Consider the following 24,467-nt stretch of genomic DNA (forward strand, 5'->3'; position numbering starts at 1 on the left):
CATCGTGATTAGAAGAAGAGAGTGTGATGTTACCGCAGGAAATAACTTACTGAGTGGTATTGTATGACAGACTGAAAAAGCTGAGAGTTGCCTCTTTCATATCTAGACTACTAGCAGGTCATTCCTTTACTTAAGATGCTGATGGTGATTGTCAGTGACTACCTAGAGGAAAGACTCCAAGTACTGTCATTTCAGAAGCCGTAGGAATAATCCATACTGTTATAAAACCATTTCCAGCCAACTTGTGCAACTGGGCATTTCCAGGATTATGAAACAGTGCCAAGAATATGAGTTAGCACCATGCTGAATGCTGTAATCTTGGTATTGCATTTGTAAGGCAATGATCAGAGACACCAGCTTGTTTCTCTTGAGCTCACAGGATGTGAACTATGCCCACACATGTAAGGAAATCCATAGCCTAGCTCTCCACAGAAGGTTAGAAAATGGGTGACAGAGATCTAATATATCATACTAAACAAAATAAAATAAAACCTGCAAAGAGCTGGTAAAATACTGAGTCACCATAGTGTTAGGAGAAGACAGAAAATTTCCTCAGAAGCTGAAGCAGTCAGCAGGAGGGAGGAGAGAAAATGAATGTGCAGTGGGGTAGGAAATGAGTGTTGCAGACATAAAGGGACATCTTAAGCAATGACTGCTGAGACTAATCCACTGAGTCTGTTATCACCACATTCATCTAGTTGGGTTTCAGAAAGGAATTTAGTGTAACACTGCAAAGCTGATTAATATGCATGGTTAGCGTTTATGCGACTGGAGTTACTGCCCTTGAGCTAACAAAGCGACTGCAAGACCAAGGACACATTCTGCCACTACCATGCCAGTGTCTAACTTTTGATTTACTGAAAGACATCCCTGTGGAAGATTCCTGTATTCAGTTACAAAGTCTGACATACCACACAAAATGAGGAGTGAGAGAATAAAAAAGCAAAAGAAAATCCTATCATAGAACCATCGAATAGAAGGTTGGAAGGGATGTCAAAGATCAGCTGGTCCAACCCTGCTTGGCAAAAGCCTGGTCTAGCCAAGCTGGCCCAGCCCCTTGTTTAGCCAAATCTTAAAAGGGTCCAATATTGAGGAATCTACCACTTCCCTGGGGGGATTATTCCCATGGCTGATTGTTCCCAGTGTGAAAAATTTTCCTCTTCTGTCCAATTGGAATCTCCCCAGGAGTAACTTGTACCCGTTACTCCTCGTCTTCTCCATGGGACTCCTTGTACTAGTGGAGTCTCCATCTTCTCTGTCATAACAGGGTAATGGAGGGAGAAGTTGAGAGGACTAAGTAATGGCTGATGGCTTTGGAAAAGAAAAAAGTGCAGGATGCTGAAGCTGCCCAGATGAGCAATGAGGTTTGACTCCAGAGTGTGTCTGAAGGGAATACTGGTGCCTGAGTGTCTCAGTGTCCATGTGGGATTCATGGTGTGGGTGGACACCTTGCCACCCCGTGGGCAAGGGTGTGCGCGCTCTTGAAGAGGAAAGCAGACTTCGGCCTGTTTTTTGTAAAATGAGCTGCTGGCGGTGTGGTAATGCTGCAACCCAGGGCAGCAAGAAGGCAGTAGACTCAAGGAGGCCGACAGAAATAGTGGAAGAAAGAGCCTGAAGAGGTAGCCCCTAGTGATTTGGGGATTTTCCCTTTGCCCTGGATTCTCGGGCCTGCCCCACACTCTGTACGTGTTTTACAGAGCTGCATTTCTGTAGCCACTGGATAAAACGCAGGATGAGTTCTGTGGCCTCCAGGTTTTCCGAAGTGCTGAGTTTAGGGAGGAGTGATGCAATGCTGGGCTATCCACTTCGGTTCCACCCTGGGTGTAATAAATTCCTTTTTTAAATCTGTCTACCAGAAATATCGATCAGAAATAATGCATTAGGAACACAGAGCAGGAGACATTTCGATGATCATTTATCAGGCCAATTTTTCCGAAGTATTTAGGTGCCTGGCAAGATTTTTGCAAGTACACAAACTCATGGGAGTCTTTTGCTTCTGAAAATTCACTACCTGGCTGTGTACATCTTAGGGCATGAAAATAATTTTAAAAATCTGAGATGGACAAATGAATGGGATTTAAAGTAAAACAGGTGAAAGCGAGTGGTCAGATACTCAGCATGTGTATGCTCTGAAAGCCCACTGGAGGCTCACTTGATGGAAAGGCTCTTAATTCACACCCTTAAATTAGGTGCTCAGAGTTAGATAGTGTGAATACGTGTGCTATGTTGTATGCCAGTGAAATAATTATAAACACAGGACATTAAAACAAGCCCTCATGAAAGCTTAGTTACTTTAATTATAAAGAAAAAAATAATTAAAACAGTAAAGTATTTACTTTGTAGGCAATACTCTGTCAATTTTGCAACATCTTATGCAATATCTCCCTGAAAATGTGATGTTAGTAATGTGAGTTTTTACTGTGCTCTTTAATTTATTTATTAGTTCATTCTGTCCACATGGTGTATTTTAACTGTTGCCAGGACAGGGATCATTCTCACAGCACCACAAAACTGAATAGTCACATAATTACTGTAGATACATAAATCATCAGAGAGGAAAAACACTTTTTCCTTTCTACAGAAGTAATTATTCACTGCAGCTTAATAACTGCCCTTTGTAGGCATACATCATTATCTCTGCTATTTCACACACGGGAGGATTTCTTAGAATTACCCATTTTTTAAAGCATAGAAGCTTTACAGGAATGTTTATTTCCTCAAACTGCTTGAACACAAAGTCTTTCTTGAAAAAAACTGTCTCCATGTGGTTGAATGGTCACCAGCGATTTGACCCTAACCTTGCTTTCATCGATATACAATGTTTTTAAAAAGTATTGTAATGTAAATACTAGATGTTTCATAGAAGTTTGTCAGACGCTAATATTTTTTAATGGACATGGTTACTAAAAAGAAGCACATCATCTTTTAAACATCTGATTATTAGGTCTTTTGTGTGCGTATTACAGGCATGAATGTATCCTTAAGATCTTAATGTCTGAGCGCATCCTGGTGCTCAGCACAGCATAAATGTTTAGCTGACTGGATAAAAAAGCACGTTAGTAGAGAGGTTTTCTGGGAACCAAACTGTCTTTGAGCAGGTCTCTGTACCTGTGGTTCGCACCGTGATCCTCCTCTGAGCGCTGAAGCAAGTTCAGTCTCCTGTGGTCCTAAGGGACTAAATTCTGTACACCTGACTCTTTTCAGACATTAATTTTGCAACTGAATATTAATATTTTCACATATACCCCAAAAATGGTTACAGTTTGCTTTGCAGTGGCTGGAGTTGCAAGTTGTTTTTTCTTTTAGGAGATTCTTGGCACTCTTTGGAGCCTGTTTGTCTTGGCATCCCCCTACCATATTACCCGTTCTTCAGTATCATATTCTAAAAACTCTGTTTACAACATTTTGTGATTTTAAAAATATATTTATGCAGTTTTAAAATGTAAACATAGAAGAATATCCATGAGACACTTATAAATTTTCTCTTTTTTTCTATACTTACAATTTTGATAGGTTCAACTATTTAGAATTACTGTCACTCTAGGACTTCAACTGACAAATATTTTAACTTGGCAAATGTTCAGATTTTTTGTAAGTGAATCCATTATACTCTCCTAACATCTGCTCTTAATAATCGCGAATGGTTTTGGTTTGTTCTACTTTCACATGAAGTTTTTTGTTTGCTTTTTTTAACTAAAGCACCACTATGCAGAATGGTTAATTTTTATCTCATTGATGTTGTTGATAAAAATAGGCATTGATTTCAGTGAAAATTAGACTGTAAGACAAAGGAGAGTAAGTTTTAAAATATTTATTTATAAGACAAAATACTCTCTGAAAGAGGCACTCTGACATTAAATAGTAAAATCATTGGCCAAATAAGTTCTCACGTTATAAAATTCTGCTCAAATTGCATCACCTGAAGCCTATAAGGGGACGCAAAAAGTTAGGAAATTTGATTGGAAATTCCTTCCACCTTTCCTTTAAGTACTACAGATGTGTGACAATTTAGAAAGCCTGTTTTGTAAATTCATCGGGAAGTGTGTTTCTCACTAGTCCAAAATATAAATGTAAGAGTTTCATCAAAAATTTTCCACAACACACCATTTCTGTAACACTTTTCAGCTTTCACTGAAATAGAAAGCAAATGAGAAAAGAGAGATTAGAAAAGCAAGTTAATATATTCAGGTAGGCCTACCAAATCTCATTGGTCTCTTTCAATTTGGACGCATTTTCATACTTTAAAGCATTTTCATGTCAAAGGCATTTTAGATGAAATAGGTATTTTGAAAACCTGACTTGTTATTTTAAAAGGAAATCTCACTAACAGCAAATGCCAAACTAGGATTTTGTATAAACTGAAATGTCATCTGGAAAATATATGACGCAATTCTGTGCTATCTGACACTGCAGAGTCTTTTGTTGGAGGACTATGTTTAGTTTTGGCATGACACTTCAAGAAGGATGCAGGCCACCTGGAACGAGTGCAGGGGGAGGAATAGGAATGATCAAGACTCTAGAAAGTATGACCTACAGGAAAGATGAAAAGAACAGCCTGTTTATTTTTAAGGAGAGACCCGAAGCAAGATACCTTAACAGTTGTAACATAATTTTCCTGCTACAAAGAGGCCATAAAGAATCTGTTAAATTTCGTATGCTGAAGCAAAAAGAAGAAATAGGTTAAAGTTGCTGCAGGAATGATTTTAGTTAATACAAGATGTTTTGGTTAAGGAAGGTATTTAAAAGGTTAGGAACCTGAGTTAAGCCCCAGGAGGCTGTGGAATTGCCACCACTGCAGGTTTATAAAAACAGGATACACAAGTATCTGCCAGAAATAATTCAGGTGTAATTATTTCTGCTATGGGGCATATGGTTGGGATCTGATGGTTCTTAAGGTCTCCATGGAGGTCCTGGAGCGTGGGACAGTCCTTCAATTTGTACCTTGACAGCTCAGTTCAGGGAAAAAAAAAAAAAATTAGGATAAAAGTCTTTTAAAATGAAATTAAAACCTCATGGCCTTCTTTCAGAGAACATCAAGTCCCAGCTCCTTCTCAAACATCATCTCAAAATGAGTTAGGTGGTTTGATGGTTTGGCTCTCCTAGAACTGCTCTGGTCTTATGGTTTGAAATTGTCTTCTGTTTTTCAGTCTAAATTTAACTCTATATGGGATGGGATGGGATGGGATAGGATGGGATGGGATGGGATGGGATGGGATAGGATAGGATAGGATAGGATAGGATAGGATAGGATAGGATAGGATAGGATAGGATAGGATAGGATAGGATAGGATAGGATAGGATAGGATAGGATAGGATAGGATAGGATAGGATGCGATGGGATGTGATGGGATGGCGATATTATTGTTGGGCTAAACTGTTTTTAATTTCTTTAGGTTAAACAGCTCTTCTTCTATTCTCAGGTTTCCCATGATGTAAATTCAGTCAGTGTGGTCATATTCCCCCCTTTCACATCAAAAATTTTGGTTTTTTTCTCTTAAGAAAAAATTTGCCTTAATTCTTTCACGGTCTCTTTCCCTGCACTCCTTTCTTTCACGGGTATTTTTTTTCTGAATGAGATTACAGTTTCTTGCAAAAAAAAAAATCCCAAAGAAAGACCTTTCACTGCATGCCTTTCCATTTAAATACATCACTCTTGGTATCATTCTCAAAGCTATAAACAATATAATTGTAATATATTCTATATCACTGATACTAATATATGAATCTTAAAGTACAAAAGCTATAAATATTTTCACCATTTTGTAAACAGAAGAAAAATTAAAAGTTTAACTGCTTAATATTTAAATTAATGCAAAAGAGATTTGTGACCCACATGCACTAGTGTTATTTTTAAGAAATTCCTTCCTTCTCAGTGGTTCATCCATTAAGCTACTGGATTGTTTTTTCTCTCTGTCATTGCAATTAGTCTTATATCTCTGTGGTCTTCACACCAGTTTGGGAACTACCAAATTAGGAGTTCACTTCAAATGATAGTCCAAACCAGACAATAACTTTCAAACAGTATTTCTTAACATATGTATGTATGGAAAGAGTTAAGGAAAGTCGTCGTCTTTGTCTTCCCCCCCCTCCCCCCTCAGTTTATATAAGATTTGTCTGGGATATATTTAAATGTGAAAAACTTGGAAGAAAACTTAAGAAAATACTGTCAGATGAATGTCTCGAAGTGCCCACGTACAGCTGTGGAATATCTTCTTGTCAGTGAGAGGTTCTGCTAGGATTTGCAGATGAAAACTTTCCTTTCCAGCTCACTTGGGAGACAGATGTATAGGACAGAATGTGTTATTTTATTGACGCTGCAAGTTGCACAGACTTGTGCCTAGACTGAATCTGGAGCGTCTGCCTCATGTTAATGCAACACAATAGCAAACAGTAAGTTGTTTCCTCAGGTATCAAAACATTCACCATGCCCAGTCACTCTTCACTATAAAATATGTACTGAACCCTGTAGAGCTTTTGTTACTGGCCACAAAGATGAAGTTTATTCACTTGAGGAGTTATTTGGAGGATATTAGACCTCTGAATCCTGACTTCAAGACCGGATGAGCTCACGTCACCCCTTACAGCCTCAGTTATTCTGTGATTCTGTGATTCAGAAGCCATTGTATTTCTTTGGACTTACTAACAGATAGCCTTGTTCCTCCAGGGAGGTATGCATTTGTTCAAAAAAAATCAAGAGATGCTGTCAGATACTGTCATTATTAGAACTGTTTGCTACTCTATGTCCTTTATTTATTAAGTCACTTTTTCTAACTGAGGCCTTTTGCCATTAATAGTTAACTTCAATTAAAAAATATTTTTTTATTCACTATTGCATGAGTGTCTTTCTCAAGAATTTCAGTGTGATAGTCTATTACAAATCGTCTCCCAGTTGGTATGTGCTCCTTGCTTTTATGAGTTAGTCACTATTAACACATTTTTGTCATCTTGTGGGATTGGCACCCACCAATTCCCTGTGGTGTGGACATCTGGCTCTGATAGAAGATCATTAAGCTATCATCTCGTGTTGCTGTATCACCCAGAGGGATTTGCATGGGATGGTAGAGAGAAAAGGTGTCCTGTGCAGAGACAGACATCCACACCATACTTCTTTCAGAAGGAGAAATGTTTGCATCAGTCTGAGAGGATTCTTTTCATCGGAATCAGTAATTTGTCTTTTTAGATTACCAGTGAATGATACTGCTGTTGAATTTTCACTTTCCTTTGGTTTCCGTTCCTTCCTTCATGCCTCTATTGTTTCTAGTTTCCCAGAAGATGCCATGACTGTGTCACAACTGCAAACCAAAGTCCAAGTGCCAATCTCCTTCAGCTAATGAGAAATGAATGCTCAAGAGCAATGCACTCAGCACTGTCTCCTCTGTTCACCACCCCCCCAAAGTTTATACCTCCATCTTCATACCCCAGGTAACCTCAGACATGTCTTGGGTACTAATGTTTAGAAAGCAACAGACTTCTCCCAATATGCTTTCATAGAATAATGTTGAATTAGGTCTCGTTCAAAAAGCTTGGACTCTTATCTGTTGGGCATTAAAGTAGAAAATAAGTACAAATAAAGCACCGATACTCAAATCTAGAAGAAAGAGAGTAGGGCTCCTACCTGTATGCAGTGAGACAAGTCTCTGGAGTGCTTTCTTGTTTTGCTGGCAGAGGAGCTGTAAAGTGTGGTGGGAGGATGAGCGTGGTAGAGACTGGGGAACAAACCAGCAGGCAGTAGCCCTGGTCCCAGCATCCCGCTCTGTGGTAGCTCACGAGCACGGATTCACTGTAGGGAGGAGGACAACAAGCTGAGCCCTGAATGTCCCAGGCTGGTCGGAGGGAGCCAGTGGGCTGACATGGGCTTTCTGGGATAGCAGAGTGGCAAGTCGCAGCATCAGGCCTTGACATCAGAATGCATGTGAGCTTTCTCAGGAGTGAGAATATTTAGGTTGTATGCTTGAAGGGGTAAGGCATGGGTGTGCACAAGAGGAATGGCCATGGAGGGGAACTTCATTGGAAGAACATGTTTGCTCTCACCAGTGAGCGCTGCAGAGTGGCAAGTCAAGACATTGGAGTTTTGGGGGAAGGTGTCTTGCTAACTCAGGGGAAAGGCTCACTCCCAACTCCGTTTCCCAACAGCTCTCCCCCTCAGCATCTGCCTGAGTTGTAGCGGGGAGGAATATGTGTGTGTGTCTGTGTACACGATGTAGCTAGGCGTCATCACTTCATCTTAAGAGTGGAGTGATGAAGGGTATCTTCCTCATTGGTACAAGTCATCCATACAAAATATTTTTGAGTAGGCACAGACTCCTCCACCCTTTCCTTTTTATTTAATTCGATTGTGTCCATGGCCATGAGCACATCTTTTTCTATAGCTCCTGACTCAGAATTTACAAATGTTATCAGAACTGGAGAGCAGAGTCTTCCAACGGCTGCTCAGGAGTGTGGAGCACCAGACCATTTTCCATACTCTCATCTTTCCTCCTTTCTACTCTCCCACTCATCCACATGGAGCAGCTGCAGTATTCACTTTCAGCCAGAAGGGAAGACAAGCAGACAGCTGTCACGCTATGAATCAGATTTTAAACTGTGGTTTGGAGGGGAAGATTTTAGCTTTATTTCCCACTTGCAGAACAAAGAGCATCTGTTTTTGACACTTGCAGTTTTATGCAGATCTGAGAGTTTGCCTTGCAATTACAGATTCCATGTAGGGAAAGCGAATTCAGATAGCCAATGCACAATATTCTCCTTACATTTCTTCATTGATTAAGTCACTGTGAAATTAAAACCAAATTATATCCAAAAAGAACAGAATGTTTAAATGTGAATGAGAGGTTGTATGTGTGATTCTCTTCGGTCCTGTAAATAATGTGACTAGAAACACTGTAGGCAGATAGACTGCTTATTAGTTTTATTGTTTTATGGAATTTGAAGACAGTGAGTGCTGAAGAATGAACAGACTTTGGCTTGAAAAATGTTCATGTGTGCTGCAGTAGTGAGGGATAGAATGGTTTCTTGGACACACTGAGAATCAAGAGAGCCAAAAGTGAGTCACATGGACGACTGCAGACATCACATTTAATTGTGTAATAATACTACAGCAAGTACAATTGGAGCAGGCTTGCTGACCTCACAGCTGAAAGCACTATTTAAGATCTGGCTACCAGATGTTCCAATAGGATCTAGCCAGCTGCTAGCAGAGGTTACCCTGAGTGTTTTAACAGGGAATATTTACAGCCTAATTGTTCGGAAGAGATGATTGCACTAATTTTCTTTTCTGCCCTGCTGTGGGACAAGGCTCAAGCATGGGGATTCAAGGACGGAGTGCTGCATAACTCTATTTGGCTAGGTAAGAAGTATTTTAATCATGAATGTTTTGCTGCAAAAGCCACTGTGTTTGTCTAATGGTATAAAGATGAGCAACCTAGCAATACAAAATTGACCCATGCATTACTATTAGCAAAATCCTGTATTTTATCTGAGTAGTGACTGTGAGTTTTGTCCTTATGAGCTTAATATTTTTACCATTTCTCTGAAGTGCAGGAGAAAGTAGTTACGGAATATTTCATCTGAATGTATTTTCCTACAGCATGAGGTAAAGTGAAAACACCGTTAAATAACAGTTGCTTCTAATGAAGGAAAACGAGTATGAAAAGAAGCATTTGCCAAAGGAATGAATTACTTTCTGCATGAACATACTTCAGATTCCTGGGGTCCTACATATGAAACTAAATGATCTGGAAATAATAGCGATAATATTTTCTAGGTTTCTATGAAAGAACAGAAGTGTATATGTTTTGGCTGTTGGTTTGTTCACATCATTAAACAATGGCGAGAAGAGTTTGAAAGGGCTATAGAAAATGCTGTGGGAATAGTTTCTTATACCTCGAGTGGGTTTAAATGTTTCTTTTATAGACTTTTATAATCATCTAATACAACAGAAAAACATAGTCAAAATACAGTCACATAAAGGATGCCAAAACAAACGTGCATTGAGTGGTCCATTTGATACACAAATGCTTTACAAACTCCTTTATCCTCTCTAGAATATTGTTTATTTCTGTAAGGATCTGAAGGCATTCCTGTAGCCAGTACACAATTCTGGTGTGCTCAGATGTTTCACGAGGGACTGGGGCCACACTCCATTAGCTGGTGCAGCAATCACGTGACTCCAGTCTCTTCTCAGAGGACCATGTAAACTAACAGGAACATAAATGAGGAGAAGCGATCTATATTGTTTTCCATTTGACTGCACATTTTTAATGACTTCTCTTTCCTTCTAAACTTGGAAGATGCCTGCTGTGTCCCATGGTTGCTGGAGGTGCTCGGGCTGGGGAGAGCTCCAAGGGAGGACAGCTTGGCAGTTTCACGCACCACCTCAGGTGGCTGCTGTTCAAAAAAAACCCAAAACGATGACAGAGTAGAGGTTTATGTGAGAAACAAGCAAAGTCTGGCTGGAATAACAGTAAGGAGACACGGAAGATAAGTAGGAGTGTTAAGCTCTGATAGCAGGGGCAGAGCAGTTGAATTTGAGACAGGCTGTGATCATATTCTCCTATAGAAGGGATGTGGTCAGAGGCGAGGCTGGACGAGGTCCCCTGGCTAAGGCACACACCATGGCACTTGTGCTCCTGGACAGAGACTGGGTCCTGGGTGCTTTATTTGCAAATACAGACTGCTGCAACCAGCCACTTTGTTGTAGCCTTTAGGGGCTTCTGCAACATAAATGTGAATTTGGGATAGCAGCGGTCATTTAAGCAGTTTTATGAATCGAGGTCAGTTTGAAGGAAAAAAATTCAAATTCTTTAAAATGAAGAGACAAAGTCTTAATTGGACTGCGTAACAAAATTATATTTTGCTGCACCTTTAGCATTTACCATGAGAGTAAATAAAAATAAACTACGGAGTAAAAAAAAGATTACTTGCTCTAAATAAACAAGCATGTGCAAAATCTGGAAGCACAGTGTGTAACTTTGAAATAACCACTCTGCTTTCTTATCTCTAGGACGCTGTCGCAGCTCCTTTAGAAATGCACCACCTAGTGTAACTACAACAACAAAATTATGGAAACAACTCACAAAATGCAGTTCATTGAATTACCAGTGAAATTCAGTGACATTATGTATCAATGAAGAAAGATTTGGCAAAATCACAGCCATTCAATTTATGCATCTTTGTATCTAAAAAAACCCAAACAACTGTAACTTGAACAGTAAAACAAGTAACCCCGATCTCATACTATGCACAAGCAGTAAAGCAAGCCCTTGAATAAAACCTAGGAACGTGCAGTGACATCTGAGCTTTGCTTATCTCCTCTCCTTCTGATAAAGCACTATCAAGACCAGATTAAAAACAGAGTTCTCCATTTTAGCTTTCTTCCTCAAAATATTATTAACACAACTATAAAATCTTGAATTACTGGCAGTCTAGAAATGCTTGTGGGTTCTGTCTTTTTTCTCATCACAAAACATCTTTTGTTTTCTCAGTAGGCACGCAGTCCTGCTGCAGCTGACTGTATCACCTTCCTGCTAATGTCTTTCTTGTGTGTATGGAATTTTATGGTTGCTCATTTTTTGACACAAGCCCATTATAACCGAAGGTTTATTGTGAACTGATGAGAGGATTGGGGCTGTCTTGCCCAAATATGCTCCTACGCTTATTTGAGTGCCAGTTCTTAGTGCCACAAAGTAGGTTTCTGGGAACAGCAGCTGCACTCTTTGTGTTCAGAATTTCATCCTCGTTCACACACCATATGTGGGTGCAGTTTAGGGGCTAAACCTGCTCTGAGGATGGAATACTCTGAATGTGACCCTGTGCGTTAGCAGAGGCCCCTGATGGTAACTCTACATGGCCATCCTCTGCTTAAAAGTTAAATATTTCCTTTCATCTACCATTTTGTATTTGTGTCATGCATATTGAGGGTACTTTATTAGGCCAAATTTCATGCTTGTTGTGTTTGTGCAGAAGAGATTGACTACATCTTACCATCTCCTACTGCTGTGGGTGAGTAGAGGGTCACTGTCCCTGCAGGATCCTGCTGTCTCTGGACTTCCATGAGAGGTTTTAGGAAACATGAGTTGGAAGAAACATGTCCTGGATAACCCACAGCCTTTTGAGTAAGAAACAAAGAAGAAAAGTGAATGGAGAAATCCCTGAGACAACAGTCCCAATATGCAGGTTTGCAGGCAAAGAAAGAAAGAACTTTGCTGAAAGTTCTCACTGTTGTCCAGGAAGAGGAGATGTCAGGTGGGTCAGATAAAGAGAGCAACCGTCAGGCTGAATCCTCCATCAGAGAAGATGCTTGGCTGAGGCTGGGGCACATCATACTCTGGAGTGCTGCCCTGTGGTGTATGAACAGTACATGTTTACACTGCTAGGCACAGGCTTGGGCTCCCAAGTAAAAACCAAATTTCATGCAGGTTAATCTACGTGGCCGTGGCATGGCCTCCATAAAGACTCAGTAATTTATGCGTGTGTGTGTTCATGGATGACTGTGAATATATGTATGTATATACATAAACACGTAAATGGAGATTAATAGTTAATAAGTACAATGCTTTGACCTAGGTCCGGTTTTGCTGATGCAGTTTACCTTTCCACACAGCCCCTAATCTAATTAAGAAGGAGGGGAAAAAGATGTGATCAGTTAATTAGGATATACTGTATCATTAAACCGTGACACATGGAGCCAGCCTCAAGTCTCAAAGCTGGGTGGACTGCACACGTGTGTGGTCTATCTTTGCAAAGGCTCCTTTTGTCATGTTACAAAGGAGTAACGGGGATACAGATGGGTGATTGCTCGCAACAGGGTAACACCACCCACCGAGACCTTGCATGAAGGCTCAGTGGTGCTGCTGTTGGTAGAGCAGCCCTTGCAGAAACTCTGAGGAGCAGATCTTTCCAGCAATATTCTGAAAAACGTGATGCCTGTCCATAGTGACATTTTAGCCTCAATAGGTGGGGGTAGATACCTTTTGGGGGATAAGATTTGGAAACAATATTGCCAGGTGAAAAAGTCAGGAGAACAACTAGAAATGATAAGTTTTGACTGTCAGCTCCAAGAGTGATGAGTCCAATCAGTGGCAATTGTATCCTGGCTGGTGTCAGCACTGGCGTGGCCAGCAGGGACAGGGAAGGGATCTGAGCCCTGGGCTCGGCACTGGGGAGGCCGCCCCTCGCTGAGGGGGTTCAGTGTTGGGCCCCTCACCCCAAAAAGGCCATTGAGTGACTCGAGCGTGGGCAGAGAAGGGCAACGGAGCTGGGGCAGGGTCTGGAGCACAGGTCTGCTGGGGAGCGGCTGGGGGAACTGGGGGGGTTCAGTCTGGAGAAGAGGAGGCTGAGGGGAGACCTCCTGGCCCTCGGCAACTCCCTGCCAGGAGGGGGCAGAGAGGGGGGATGAGTCTCTGGAGCCAAGGAGCCAGCGCCAGGCCCCGAGGGAATGGCCTCAAGCTGCCCAGGGCAGGGTCAGGCTGGCTCTGAGGAAGGATTTCTGTGCAGAAGGGGCTGTTGGGCGTTGGAATGGGCTGCCCAGGGCAGGGGGGAGTCCCCGGGATCCCTGGAGGGGAGTTGGGAACGGTCAGGGGGAGGGTCATGGTTGGGCTGGAGGAGCTGCAGGGGCTTTTCCAACCTCGATGATTCTGGGCTTCTGTGGTGCATGCAGCAGTAGTTCCAGGGAAGGAGCAGGGTGGGTCTTGCACAGGTGCAGAGCCGGGGGGGGGGGCTTTTACCAGCAAACATCACTGACCATAAGCTTTAAGATTGCTCTTGCTTTGGCTGTGACTGGTCACCTTTGCAAAGGTGACAAACCTTAAAATTCGGCTGCCCCTTACTCTTTGAGTCAGTATAGGTGGGGCAGCTCCGATAATCTCAAGGACTGCAGTCTGTGTTTTCCAATTCACCTTTCAGTTCGCTTCCCTGTGAGCTGCAGTGATCAATAATGTCAACTCCAGGTTGTCCCCTGAGTGTGCAGTGAGGCTAAACGGTGTGCTGGTTTCTGTAGTACTCAGATTTTCAATCCGTGCCTACAGAATCCAATACAGTCATACTCTTAAGAAGCAGTGAGTGGATTTATCAGGTTCGACATGATAGACTACTGAGTGAAAAATAATTCATCCTATGAATAAATTTCTAATTAAAATAGACTTTAAAAAATATATAGCATGCCATTATTCCACAGCTGTTAGTTGTTATGACCCTTCTTTGCAATGGAACTGGCTTCTTCGTAAAGATTTTCCACAGGATATATGTTATCCCATGCCCATGCCAATGACATTCCCAGGGATGTTACAGAAAGCAGCCCTCAGCCTTCTGAGACTCTTGCCAGCAATATCATTTACTTCACTGGGCACGAGGCCAGTGACCATGGGTCCAAAAACACCATTGGCAAAGGTCGTTCTGTATCTAATAAGGGATCACCACAGTTCAGTGGTGACCATGTTTTTTTAAAAAATACCCTAACCTAGCCAAAACTACTGACTCAAAGTATGTCCCTAGAAAAGACTTTTTTTTTTTTTTTTTTCCCCCATGGTACAAATAACTACTGTGAAAAATGTTTCCTGTTTTGTGTCTTTTTTCACTCTTGTTGACTAGTGATAGCTACAGCCAGCCATTTCTCTCAGATTATACTAAATATAAGAAAGATCTAAACAAAAAAAACCAAAAACGCCGTTCAGATTACATATGCAAATTGCTTCTGAGACAGATTTCCTTACATATGGCATCAGACAAGTGCAACATGAAAAGATTATAAAACTTGTAGTAGTACTGCCAGTTTCTAGGTTTCCCTGGAAAGCTGCTTTATATTGTACTTGCAACAGCAAAGAAAAAAATAATGAAGAAAGTGTATTAATCTTCTGTGCAGCAAAAATGTCAGCCAGCAATTGTTCTGGTCCTGCCCTTGGTGACACAAGCTCAGATATTTTTATTTTGCATTTTTATTCCTTTTAATTTCTGCCTCTTCTCTATCCAAGTAGCTCTGATTTAATTTCTCTGGAGATTCAAAACAAAGCCCTGATTCATCTTACAAAGGCACTTGCAACATCCAAAAGTATGCTATGATAGCAGTCCAGAAGGAGCTTCCCCTGAGTCAGATAGGATACAGGGAACTAGTGATGCTGACACCAGTCGATCGTTCCCATAACTACTGCCTTCTGGCTAGTCCTAGGGGAGTCCTTCCCTCCGTTTGTTGATTTTCTGTTGTTCAAAAACTCACCAAGTTCTGACTAGCTCTTTTGTTCAAAACCTCTCCCAAACAAAAACATACCTTTGGGTTGCAAAAACATGCCTTTGGGCCGCAAAAACATAACTTTGGGTTGAGAGAGATGTATTATCCTGGCACTTTCCAAGTGCGACAGCCACTAGCTGAACATTTTGTTTCTTTTCTCACCTGGATAGTAACCTGAAGTGCAGGTCTTGGGGAAACTGCTGGAGGTGATGAGAGCACCCCAGAAGGCAGGCCATAGGAGATACAATGCTGAAATCATTTATTGCTTTGGTCCCACAGAACGAGCAGCCGGAGTGTATCACAGGGAGTCGCGCTCTGGGAAGTACCAGCTCACCTACGCGGAAGCAAAAGCCGTCTGTGAATACGAGGGAGGCCATCTAGCCACGTATCAGCAGCTGGAGGCGGCGAGAAAAATAGGTTGGAAAAAAAATCATGGCCGTTTGCTTTTCACAGCGCTCATTCATCATGTTGCCTGTCGTGTATTTTCATGAATGTTATGAACTCTGCGACCAAGAGACTTGTAAACTCCCTGGATTTTTGCCCAAGTTTCATGCAATTTCCCCCCTCGGTAACAGAGCATGACTGTGCTACCTACAGAGCTGTCAGGGGTAACATCTGCATGCAGGGTGATGCATCCCCCTGAGCTCTGGGTGCAGCACTAAAACCAGCAGCACCCAGTGGAGAGCCAGCTGGCTGAGCTGGGAAGCAACACTACCTCCCCAGCCACAGCACCTGGGGGCTGCTGGGGGCTGTGGACCAGGGTGTTTATCCCCAGGGAGCTTCTACAGTGAAGGTGCATCGTTATGGTTCATATCATCAGTCAGGGTGTTTCCCTAATGTTTATTCCAGCCGTATTTGCTCTGAGAGTGAGTAGTGTGCTTGCGGTGAAAAGCTGAGCTGAGCAAGGGCTCTACTGTATTTCTATTTGATTCCTAATAAGAAACAGTTAATTCATTCAGAGCATTAGGGAAACAATGGAAAATACCCTCCATTCTAGAAATTTGCAGGCTATGCTGTTGAGTCAGATGCTGGCTCTCAGCACCAGCACACATGTAAAAAGGGTACTTTTGTCTCTTCTAAGTAGCTCATAGTCCTAGGACACCACAAATATGTTCCAGTTTGTCTCGGTGAAAGCATCAAATCGGTCTCTACCAGACAGTGAATAACATTGCATTTTTTGGCTATTGTTTTTAAGTTCTCAGCCACAAAATGCATTAACAGGAAATACTCAAGGCACTTCAGGTATTTAAATTTAAATTGGAAGTATTATAAGTAATTACTCTGTTTTCTTAGCTCTCTCTTGTATGTAGTACTTCATTCATTCTCAGAACTTCATGCTGCAAACTTGAGATATGATTGAGTAAACTTTTATGACTTGAAGAGGGAGACAAATAACACATTATATAACTCATCCAGTATATAATTTGGATACAAATGCTGGTACAGCACTTAAAACTCACTACCTGGGAAACTATATAGTCCATCTGCATTTCACTTTTGTTTTCAAATGAGGAACGAATAATCATATTGTGGAGAACACAATTCAAATTTATATTCTGTGCTTAACATTATCCTCTCAAAGTACCGTTCTCTCCTGTAGTTCAATTTACGCCACTTACACCCATGTCATTGATCAGCTGGAGTAAGACTTTACTTTGTTGAATAAAAAGCAGTTTCTTGCCTAGGATTGATTTTTCACATCCATGTCTCATTTTCTCCCTGCTGCAGGTTTCCATGTGTGTGCTGCTGGCTGGATGGCAAAGGGCAGAGTCGGTTATCCCATTGTCAAAGCTGGAGCCAACTGTGGCTTTGGAAAAACTGGTATTGTTGATTATGGGATTCGCCTCAACAGAAGCGAGAGATGGGATGCCTACTGCTACAACCCTAACGGTGTGTTTAAAAACAACCCGTTGCTCTTTGGGTCTAAGATGATGACTACACGCCATGCTATCTGGCTGCACAAAGGCACCCAGGCTCTGAATGAGTCAGCTTCGATACCATAAATATGCTGTTGGAGAAGAGGAGCGTACTGATAAAAATTTATTTGGAGCCTCCTTGCACCAAGCCCCTTCTGCTGTTACCTACAGCTGATCTGGCTCGCTCAGAGCTCAGTGTCTCTGCGCTGCATTCTACTATATATAACTGGGCCTCAGCAAAGTCCTTTCAGAAACTAAAAATGTAATGATATGCTGTTGTTGATTCAGAAGTTAAGTAGTATTTCCAGTGTGACGTCAAATGTTTTGCATAAGGGCGTTTACATTTAGCCTACAATTTCATTTAAATAACTGATCTGAGGTGTTTAACATGGGAGCCATTTTCCAGATATTATACCTGTAAACAGGCCAAATTTAGTGCTAACCCTTATTCCTTCTTTCGTGTGCCTGAGATAGAACAACTTTTGAAAATGCGTGCCATGTCTGGGACCCAACACCTGACAGATCCAGTTCCCAGCAGTGCCTCGTGTGTGTGTGTGTGTGTGTGTGTGTGTGTGTGTGTAAGCAGATGGAGGAAAGCAAATCTCCGAAGCAGATCTGGAGACACGGTTCAAATACGACTGACAAGACTTCACCAGATGCGGGATATCTCTCCACTCCCCTCCATTTACTGCAAGATGACTTGAATACTGACACGGCCACTGTTTCAGTTTAGCTTGGTAGCACTTTGTAGAGCAGGGAAGACAGAAAAAGTAGGCAGCAACACAAAAAGCAAAGCTTAGCTTTGTGTGCTGCTTGACTCTCCTGCTACTCCGAGCATACTACCCCGCCTGGCAGAGCCAAAAGCTGGAGTTGTCTGTGACGTCTGTCCAGCTGTGCACATTTTGTTTGTGCTCACAGGGCTTGAGCTTGTTTACGTTAGCGGGGCAGTTGTTAATCAAATAGCTCTGCGGGGTGGGGGACATTCACAGATGTTCAGCATAGAAGGAGAGCTGCGAGACTACTGCACTGCATTCGTTGTTACTGCATATGAACTGTCAGCCCGACTTTCTCCTTTGTCAGCCTTCTCGGCTGAGCCGAGAGGCAGTTACTTTCCAAATGCACTGTTCGGTTAGGGGACAAAAGGAAACCAGAACTGCCAACACTCAGCAGATACTTGAGCGTCTCCCATTAAAAGGATATATATTCAAGCTTTCTGGACACTGCTGCAAAGCCTGGCGGAGCTCTCTGTTGCAGGTGGCAGACAAGGAGCCTGGGGAAACAAAGATAAATCTTTGATTGAACTGAGCCTATGCTCTTCTCTAGGATGCTGAAGAAGCCAAGGAACTTGTGGAAATGTTTGCATGTTTGAAATGTACATCAGGGTTAATCACATGCTCCAGCTTAAGGTTCCTAACTCACATGCTCTAAAACCACCCTTAGAAAGTACCTCCCTCTCCCCCAGGTCCGAACTTGGGGAACTATTACACATCCTAAGATCAGGCAGTGTGAGGTCCCTGGTTTGGTTGGTCCTGCAGTCCGGGTTTTGTGCTGAAGTGGATTTTGTGCCGAAGGAGACATTCCAAAGGGAGCCAAGAGCCGCAGCCACAACAGGAGTACAGCGCAGTGTACGTGATCACTAGCCTTTTCAAGTTTTTTTGTAGAAGACCCGCTTCCAAGAGGCTTTTGAAGGAGAAAGGATGCAACTGAATGCTCGGGGTGACTTGCAAGTAGAGCTGTAAAGCTTTCACCTTGACATAGCCAGAAACCCCAAACGCCTTTTACATAAAACACTTTGCTCTGTCCCAAAGTCCACTGAAGTCAGTGAAAGCTTTTCCTCTGAATTCAGTGAGGTTTGGATCATGCCTCTTGTTTCCAAAATATCTGCTCTCAAAAGGTCAGAATGACTGACACTTCTTGTGAATGCAGAGTCCTGAAATACATAAAAAGCGTTATCATGCTGGCTGTTCCTATGTGATTTTCTACAGGTCTTCTGGGTCAAAGTGCACATATCCAGAATGAATATTTACACTCTGATGTTTTTCCTTCTCTCTTAGGAAAAGAATGTGGTGGAGTCTTCACAGATTCAAAACATGTTTTCAAGTCACCAGGCTACCCAAATGAGTATGAAAATGATCAAATTTGCTACTGGCATATAAGAGTAAAGTATGGACAACGTATTCATCTACAGTTTCTAGAGTTTGATGTTGAAGACGACATCGCTTGTATGGCTGATTTCTTGGAAATCTATGATAGCTATGATGATATCAATGGCTTTGTGGGCAGGTAAAGCAATTCCAGCTTTAATATGCAAATAACCAAATGATTTCATTTTTTCCCCTGAGCATTACTTCAGAAGAACACTGTATTTACCTTACCCAGTTGGCACCTCTGATATGCCCATAATACTTGTAGCAATAGTACCTGACTCCTCTTTCCTGGCAATTTATTTTTACTGTCATTAACACAGAAAACACAGAAAATTACACTTTGCCCTTCTCTGCCTTGTTAAATTACATGAAAGAAAGCTGCAAGACTTTTTAGTTAGTTCCTTGTCTTAATTCTCTATTATTCTGCAGGAAGAACTCCTAGCAATCTCAGTCTTGTGTATCTGGCTTAATTGGAAGGAGGGAAGTGGGGTGTTAAACTGTTAGCAAAACCCTATTTTGTTTAAATTACTATTCGCTATAGAAGTATTTTCTAACAGTATCAGAACAGAACAAGTTTGTACATCATCTGTCTTACTAGATTTAGTTTCCCTCTGATTAATTCCCACTTTCTTTTCTTCAGTGTCATATTTTTGCATGTCATATTTTGGTATGAAGTACCTCAGTTTTCCAGAACAAAAAATAAACCAGAAAATGTGGTAAAAACCACTTCCCAATTCCTGCAACTTTTCACATCCTCTCTATAAATCAAGTGTAGCAAAGCAAGGATATAGTCCATTTGTTTTGCCTTTATGCATAATTTTAAATGGTTTTCTTGACAATGTTCCTCCTTTCTTAGCCTTGGGCCATTGTTCTTTACCTTAACGCCTTGTTAAATTGCTCTTTTTCTTGTTTTGAATAATTTACTTCTTGTGTATATTGAAAAATGTCTCCTGTATTTCCCCATCCCCTAAACCTTACCATAAGATAATGACAAAAACCCTTTACAAAACTGTGTTGTGTAAAAAACCTTAACGTATAGGGGAGAATTATACATACTGAATGCCTGCAACCAATGTCCCCCCCAGGCCACAGCTCCAAAGGAGAGTACAGCCCGAGAGCCGCCCTGCAGTGCGGGTCCCCATATAGCAGGGCTATAGCAGATTTACTGTGTTGTTTAGTCATGGCCATTTATATTTTTTTCCAGGTTTTGTGGAGACGAATTGCCAGATGATATCATTAGCACAGGTAACATATTTGCACTCTTTATGGTAAAAAAAAAAAAAATATCAGTCCCAAATCACCTTTTGTCCCTACTTTCTAGTAATATATGTCCAAAGACACAATGTCTGCTTCATGGCGAGCACGTCATGCGCTGCTATTCAAAACTGCCAGCGTGCTTTTTCATCAATGCAATGACTGCTAAATAAATGTAAGAGAAAAAAAAAAAAAAAATCTAGTTAGAAGATGACCAGGGTGCATCCTGCTGGCCTTCCGGAGGTAGTACACCTGAAGTTTTCATCCCGCAGATCTGTAATAGGTAACCAAGCCGTACCCGTCTGCACAATCTTCATGCCCTAATTTTTCCCATTTCCAGAGCAAGAATCGCATTACGCCTTCCAAAGCTGGTTATAGACATTATTCTGTGTGAATGTTTAAGCAGCAGGTCAGGGTCTGATTGGGTGTAAATCAAAGGCTCAAGCATCGTGAAGTGGCCAGAGCACAGACGTCACGCGGGCTGCGCATGGGAGCAAGTAGCCTTGTTCTCTGGGACAGTCTGTGAGGAAACTCACCTCACCACGCTCCAGCCCCCAGCTGTACTCAGCAGAAAAAGAGCAGAAGAGTTACAAACCCTGTGAGGAGTGACCAAAGGAGCTGGGAGTGTTTAGTGTGAGGAGGAGAGGGCGGAGGGGAGACCTCATCACTCTCTACAGCTTCCTGAAAGGATGTTGTAGAGAGGTTGATGATGGGATCTTTTCACAGGGAATTAGTGACAGAACAAGAGGGAACGGCTTGAAACTGCAACAGGGGAGGCTCGGCCTGGACATTAGGAAAAAATTTTTTACAGAAAGAGTGGTCAGAGAATGGAATGGGCTGCCCAGGGAGGGGGGAGTCCCCATCCCTGGGGGGGGTTTAAGGGCCGCTGGGATGAGCTGTGGGGGATGTGGCGTAGGGGAGAACTTTGTAGAGTCGGGCTGAGGGTTGGACTTGATGATCCCAAGGGGCTTTTCCAACTGGAATGATTCTGTGATTCTGTGATTTGTGCCACCCCTGATCTCCCAGTTTCCACGGGCCTGGTGGAGATGAGGGGAGGACATTCACGGGACAGTGATGTAGCAACCTCACCCCCGTGTCACCTAGGGATCCGTGAGGCTCTATGCCACACGTGTCTCGCACACAAAGCGTGACATTTCAGAGGCAGAGGGAAGCAGCATGTTAAAGAACAGGAAATGCTTTCCAGAAAGCACTGGGCATAGAAAAACTTTATCAATCTCTGGGCTCTGCAAACAAAGAACATGGATGAAAATCTGCCTGATTTTCCATGGGGCTAATGAACTGCAATCCTCCCTGGCCCGGCTCAGAAGTAGACAGACCACGTGGATTGCTCTAAAGATCCCAGAAGCAAGCAAGAAAGAGCACTTTAAAAATAACTCTGAAACATCACATTTTTATGCCAGGCGAAAACGTAACCTTAGTTTTTCTTTTTTCTTGTCCCAGGCAATGTTATGACCTTGAAGTTTTTGACAGATGCCTCAGTGACTGCTGGTGGTTTTCAAATTAGGTATATTACTATGGACACGCCTTCAAGGTCAAGTGATGGAAAGAATACAACATCCCAAGCAAAACCAAACTTTTTATCTGGGAAATTTGGTATTATGTGAGCAGAGTAACGAGACACGCTCATTAAGAAACACATTTTAGAACGCAATTCAGATAATCTGTTTCTTCAGAAAAGACATTTTCTTAATTTTTTCTTATTTTCTGCTTTTATATAAGTTTTGTTAATAAAGTATACTAGGAAATAAATTATAAAATATACTTACACGAATAATAGAAGACTATTTTTAGACTACAAGTACTGTAAAAACCTGAAGAATTCATTGTTACCAAAGATTTAAAAATTATTTTTCTATATAAACTGCTCCGTCTCATTTCTTGCACCATTTGAACCTTTTGTGACTGTTTCAATTATTTTAAAATTTAATATGCTGTTCTCTCCTTATTTTTCTTGATTTCCACATATTTATTTTTTAGATTGTTACTTTGTTTCTTCCTGTTCTTTACACATTTTTTTTTAATTAGCTCATTTCCCTCAACTGAAAAAGCCTTTAAAGTAAGATTATTTTTAAGATACATAAATTCATCTTGTAATAAATTAATTCATTACATCATTCATGTAACTGTCTGAAGTCAGAAGATTTGGAAGCAGCATGAACAGCAGGGAATCAGTTATATTATCGTCATAACTTTGTTGTGAGATGAGAAACTACTCCATGAATTTTGTCAGCGTTTCCTCATCCAGAGATGTTCAAGTCCTTTCACTTCTCTGATTTCACATAGTAAAGACCAAATAAAAGACTTCTTAATTATAATAAAACTGGAGAGATGAAGCATTAGAAGAAATTGCTAAACGAGTACCAGCAAATTCAGAAGTTACTGTCAAGATGCTGTATTTTGTTTACATGGGTTTTATGGAGACCATACTATTTTGTATTGCTGAACATAAATCATTCTTCATGTTTTTAACTTGTTCCAGTCCGAAGCAGCATTAAAGCTACCTCTGTTTGAATCATATCCTGAGTTTTCAATAATTATTTTTATTTCTTGAGAACATTTCAGACTTTGAAACATTTTTCTTGATTTAAAGCAGTAAATAAGTTTTAAGAATTTCTTTCTTTCTCTCTCTGTTTTCTTGACCCCAGATCTGCTGAAGTCTAATGCCCAATGACAGTCTTCCTGTGAATTTTGTTTGGAGCACTGCAAATTCCTCAGAAAGTGTTTTGCACAGGAGGAGGAGGATCTTAAGCTAATCAGACCCATCTTTGCTGTATTTAGTCTAATTCTTGGTTCTTTAAATTTATTTAATCTTTCAGGTTTTATTGTTGTAATTTCACTGGGATTATAAACCTGCTTTCTCCCTGTGCTGGAGAACAGTGCTGCAGCTAGCACTGCAGCTTCTTTCCCTATCATTTCCAACACTTTATTCCTGCTTTATGCGAGCGCCGGGAACCAAAGTTCTTATCACTACATTTAATGGGATCAACTGCACCTAAAACCCACTGGTGTTTTTTAATCCTGCCACCTGGTGGGTTGAGTCACTGTTCACATCCTCCTGTTACAAAACGTCATTCCAGTTCTCCAAGATCAGCAAAAGTGTTTGTTAATAAGGAAAATCCATGAAAAGAACTGTTAACATTTTGTTTATGACCTAGGGTGGGTTTTTGTTGGTTTTGGTGTTTTTTAAATGTTTCTTTAATTGAGAAGCAACAGGTCTTGAACTGATACAGACCAGAACCAAGGGGTGTACAGGAAATCTCTGCCTGTCTGGAAACCCTCATGGAGCCAGGGGGGTAACGCTGCCTGGGGAAGAGTTTCCTTCCAGAACAGGCCCTCCTGCTAAGCACTCCGCCACCGCTTCGAAGCCCTGCGGGTGACTAAGATTCAGCCATTAATGTGACTGCTCGGGCCTCTATCCCCGAGAAACAGGATTTCTCCAGATTTCAGATTTGCAGGCGGCCGCCGTCACTTCACATTACACCCACAAATGACAGCCACACACCCGCCTCCTGTCCCCCCTCCGTGGCTTTACCCCTCAGCGGGATCTATTGTGCGCAGGTAAGCGGTAACATCTCCCCACCCCCGGAGATGACGGCGGTGGGCGCTGGGCAGCGCTTGGCGGGGAGCCAAGGCCCCAAACGTTTTCTCCGCCGTCTGGGAACCCCACACCGACCCGGGGACCCAGCCGAGGAGGCTGCGGGGCCACGGCCGGCACGGCGCAGACCCACATCTCCGCGCCCTGGGGGAATTTCGGGTTTACGCAGCAGGTTTCTGTGCCCGCTCCCGGCGCTCCGGAGATAATCTTCCCCTCACAAATCACCAGTTTGTTGGTTGAAGGCGCCTCTGGGACTCCAGGAGGCGCGCAGCGGGCTGCCCCGTCAGGTGACTGACAGCCCCTCGCACCACCCGCTT

General features: G+C 42.0%; 1 protein-coding gene across 1 annotated transcript; it reads left to right on the top strand.

Annotated features, from left to right (window-relative positions):
- The first annotated feature begins 9,099 nt into the window (after positions 1–9,099).
- On the top strand, positions 9,100–23,083 carry TNFAIP6 (TNF alpha induced protein 6). The gene is made up of 6 exons (XM_026853076.1): positions 9,100–9,343; positions 15,497–15,634; positions 16,946–17,107; positions 19,188–19,416; positions 20,485–20,525; positions 21,996–23,083. Exons 1-6 carry the CDS (start codon positions 9,250–9,252, stop codon positions 22,157–22,159), a joined length of 828 nt encoding a protein of 275 aa, XP_026708877.1. The 5' UTR covers positions 9,100–9,249; the 3' UTR covers positions 22,160–23,083.
- Positions 23,084–24,467: the final 1,384 nt, after the last annotated feature.

This window comes from Athene cunicularia (assembly GCF_003259725.1).
Source record: "Athene cunicularia isolate RWA chromosome 7 unlocalized genomic scaffold, athCun1 chr7_part1, whole genome shotgun sequence".
Classification (NCBI taxonomy): domain Eukaryota; kingdom Metazoa; phylum Chordata; class Aves; order Strigiformes; family Strigidae; genus Athene; species Athene cunicularia.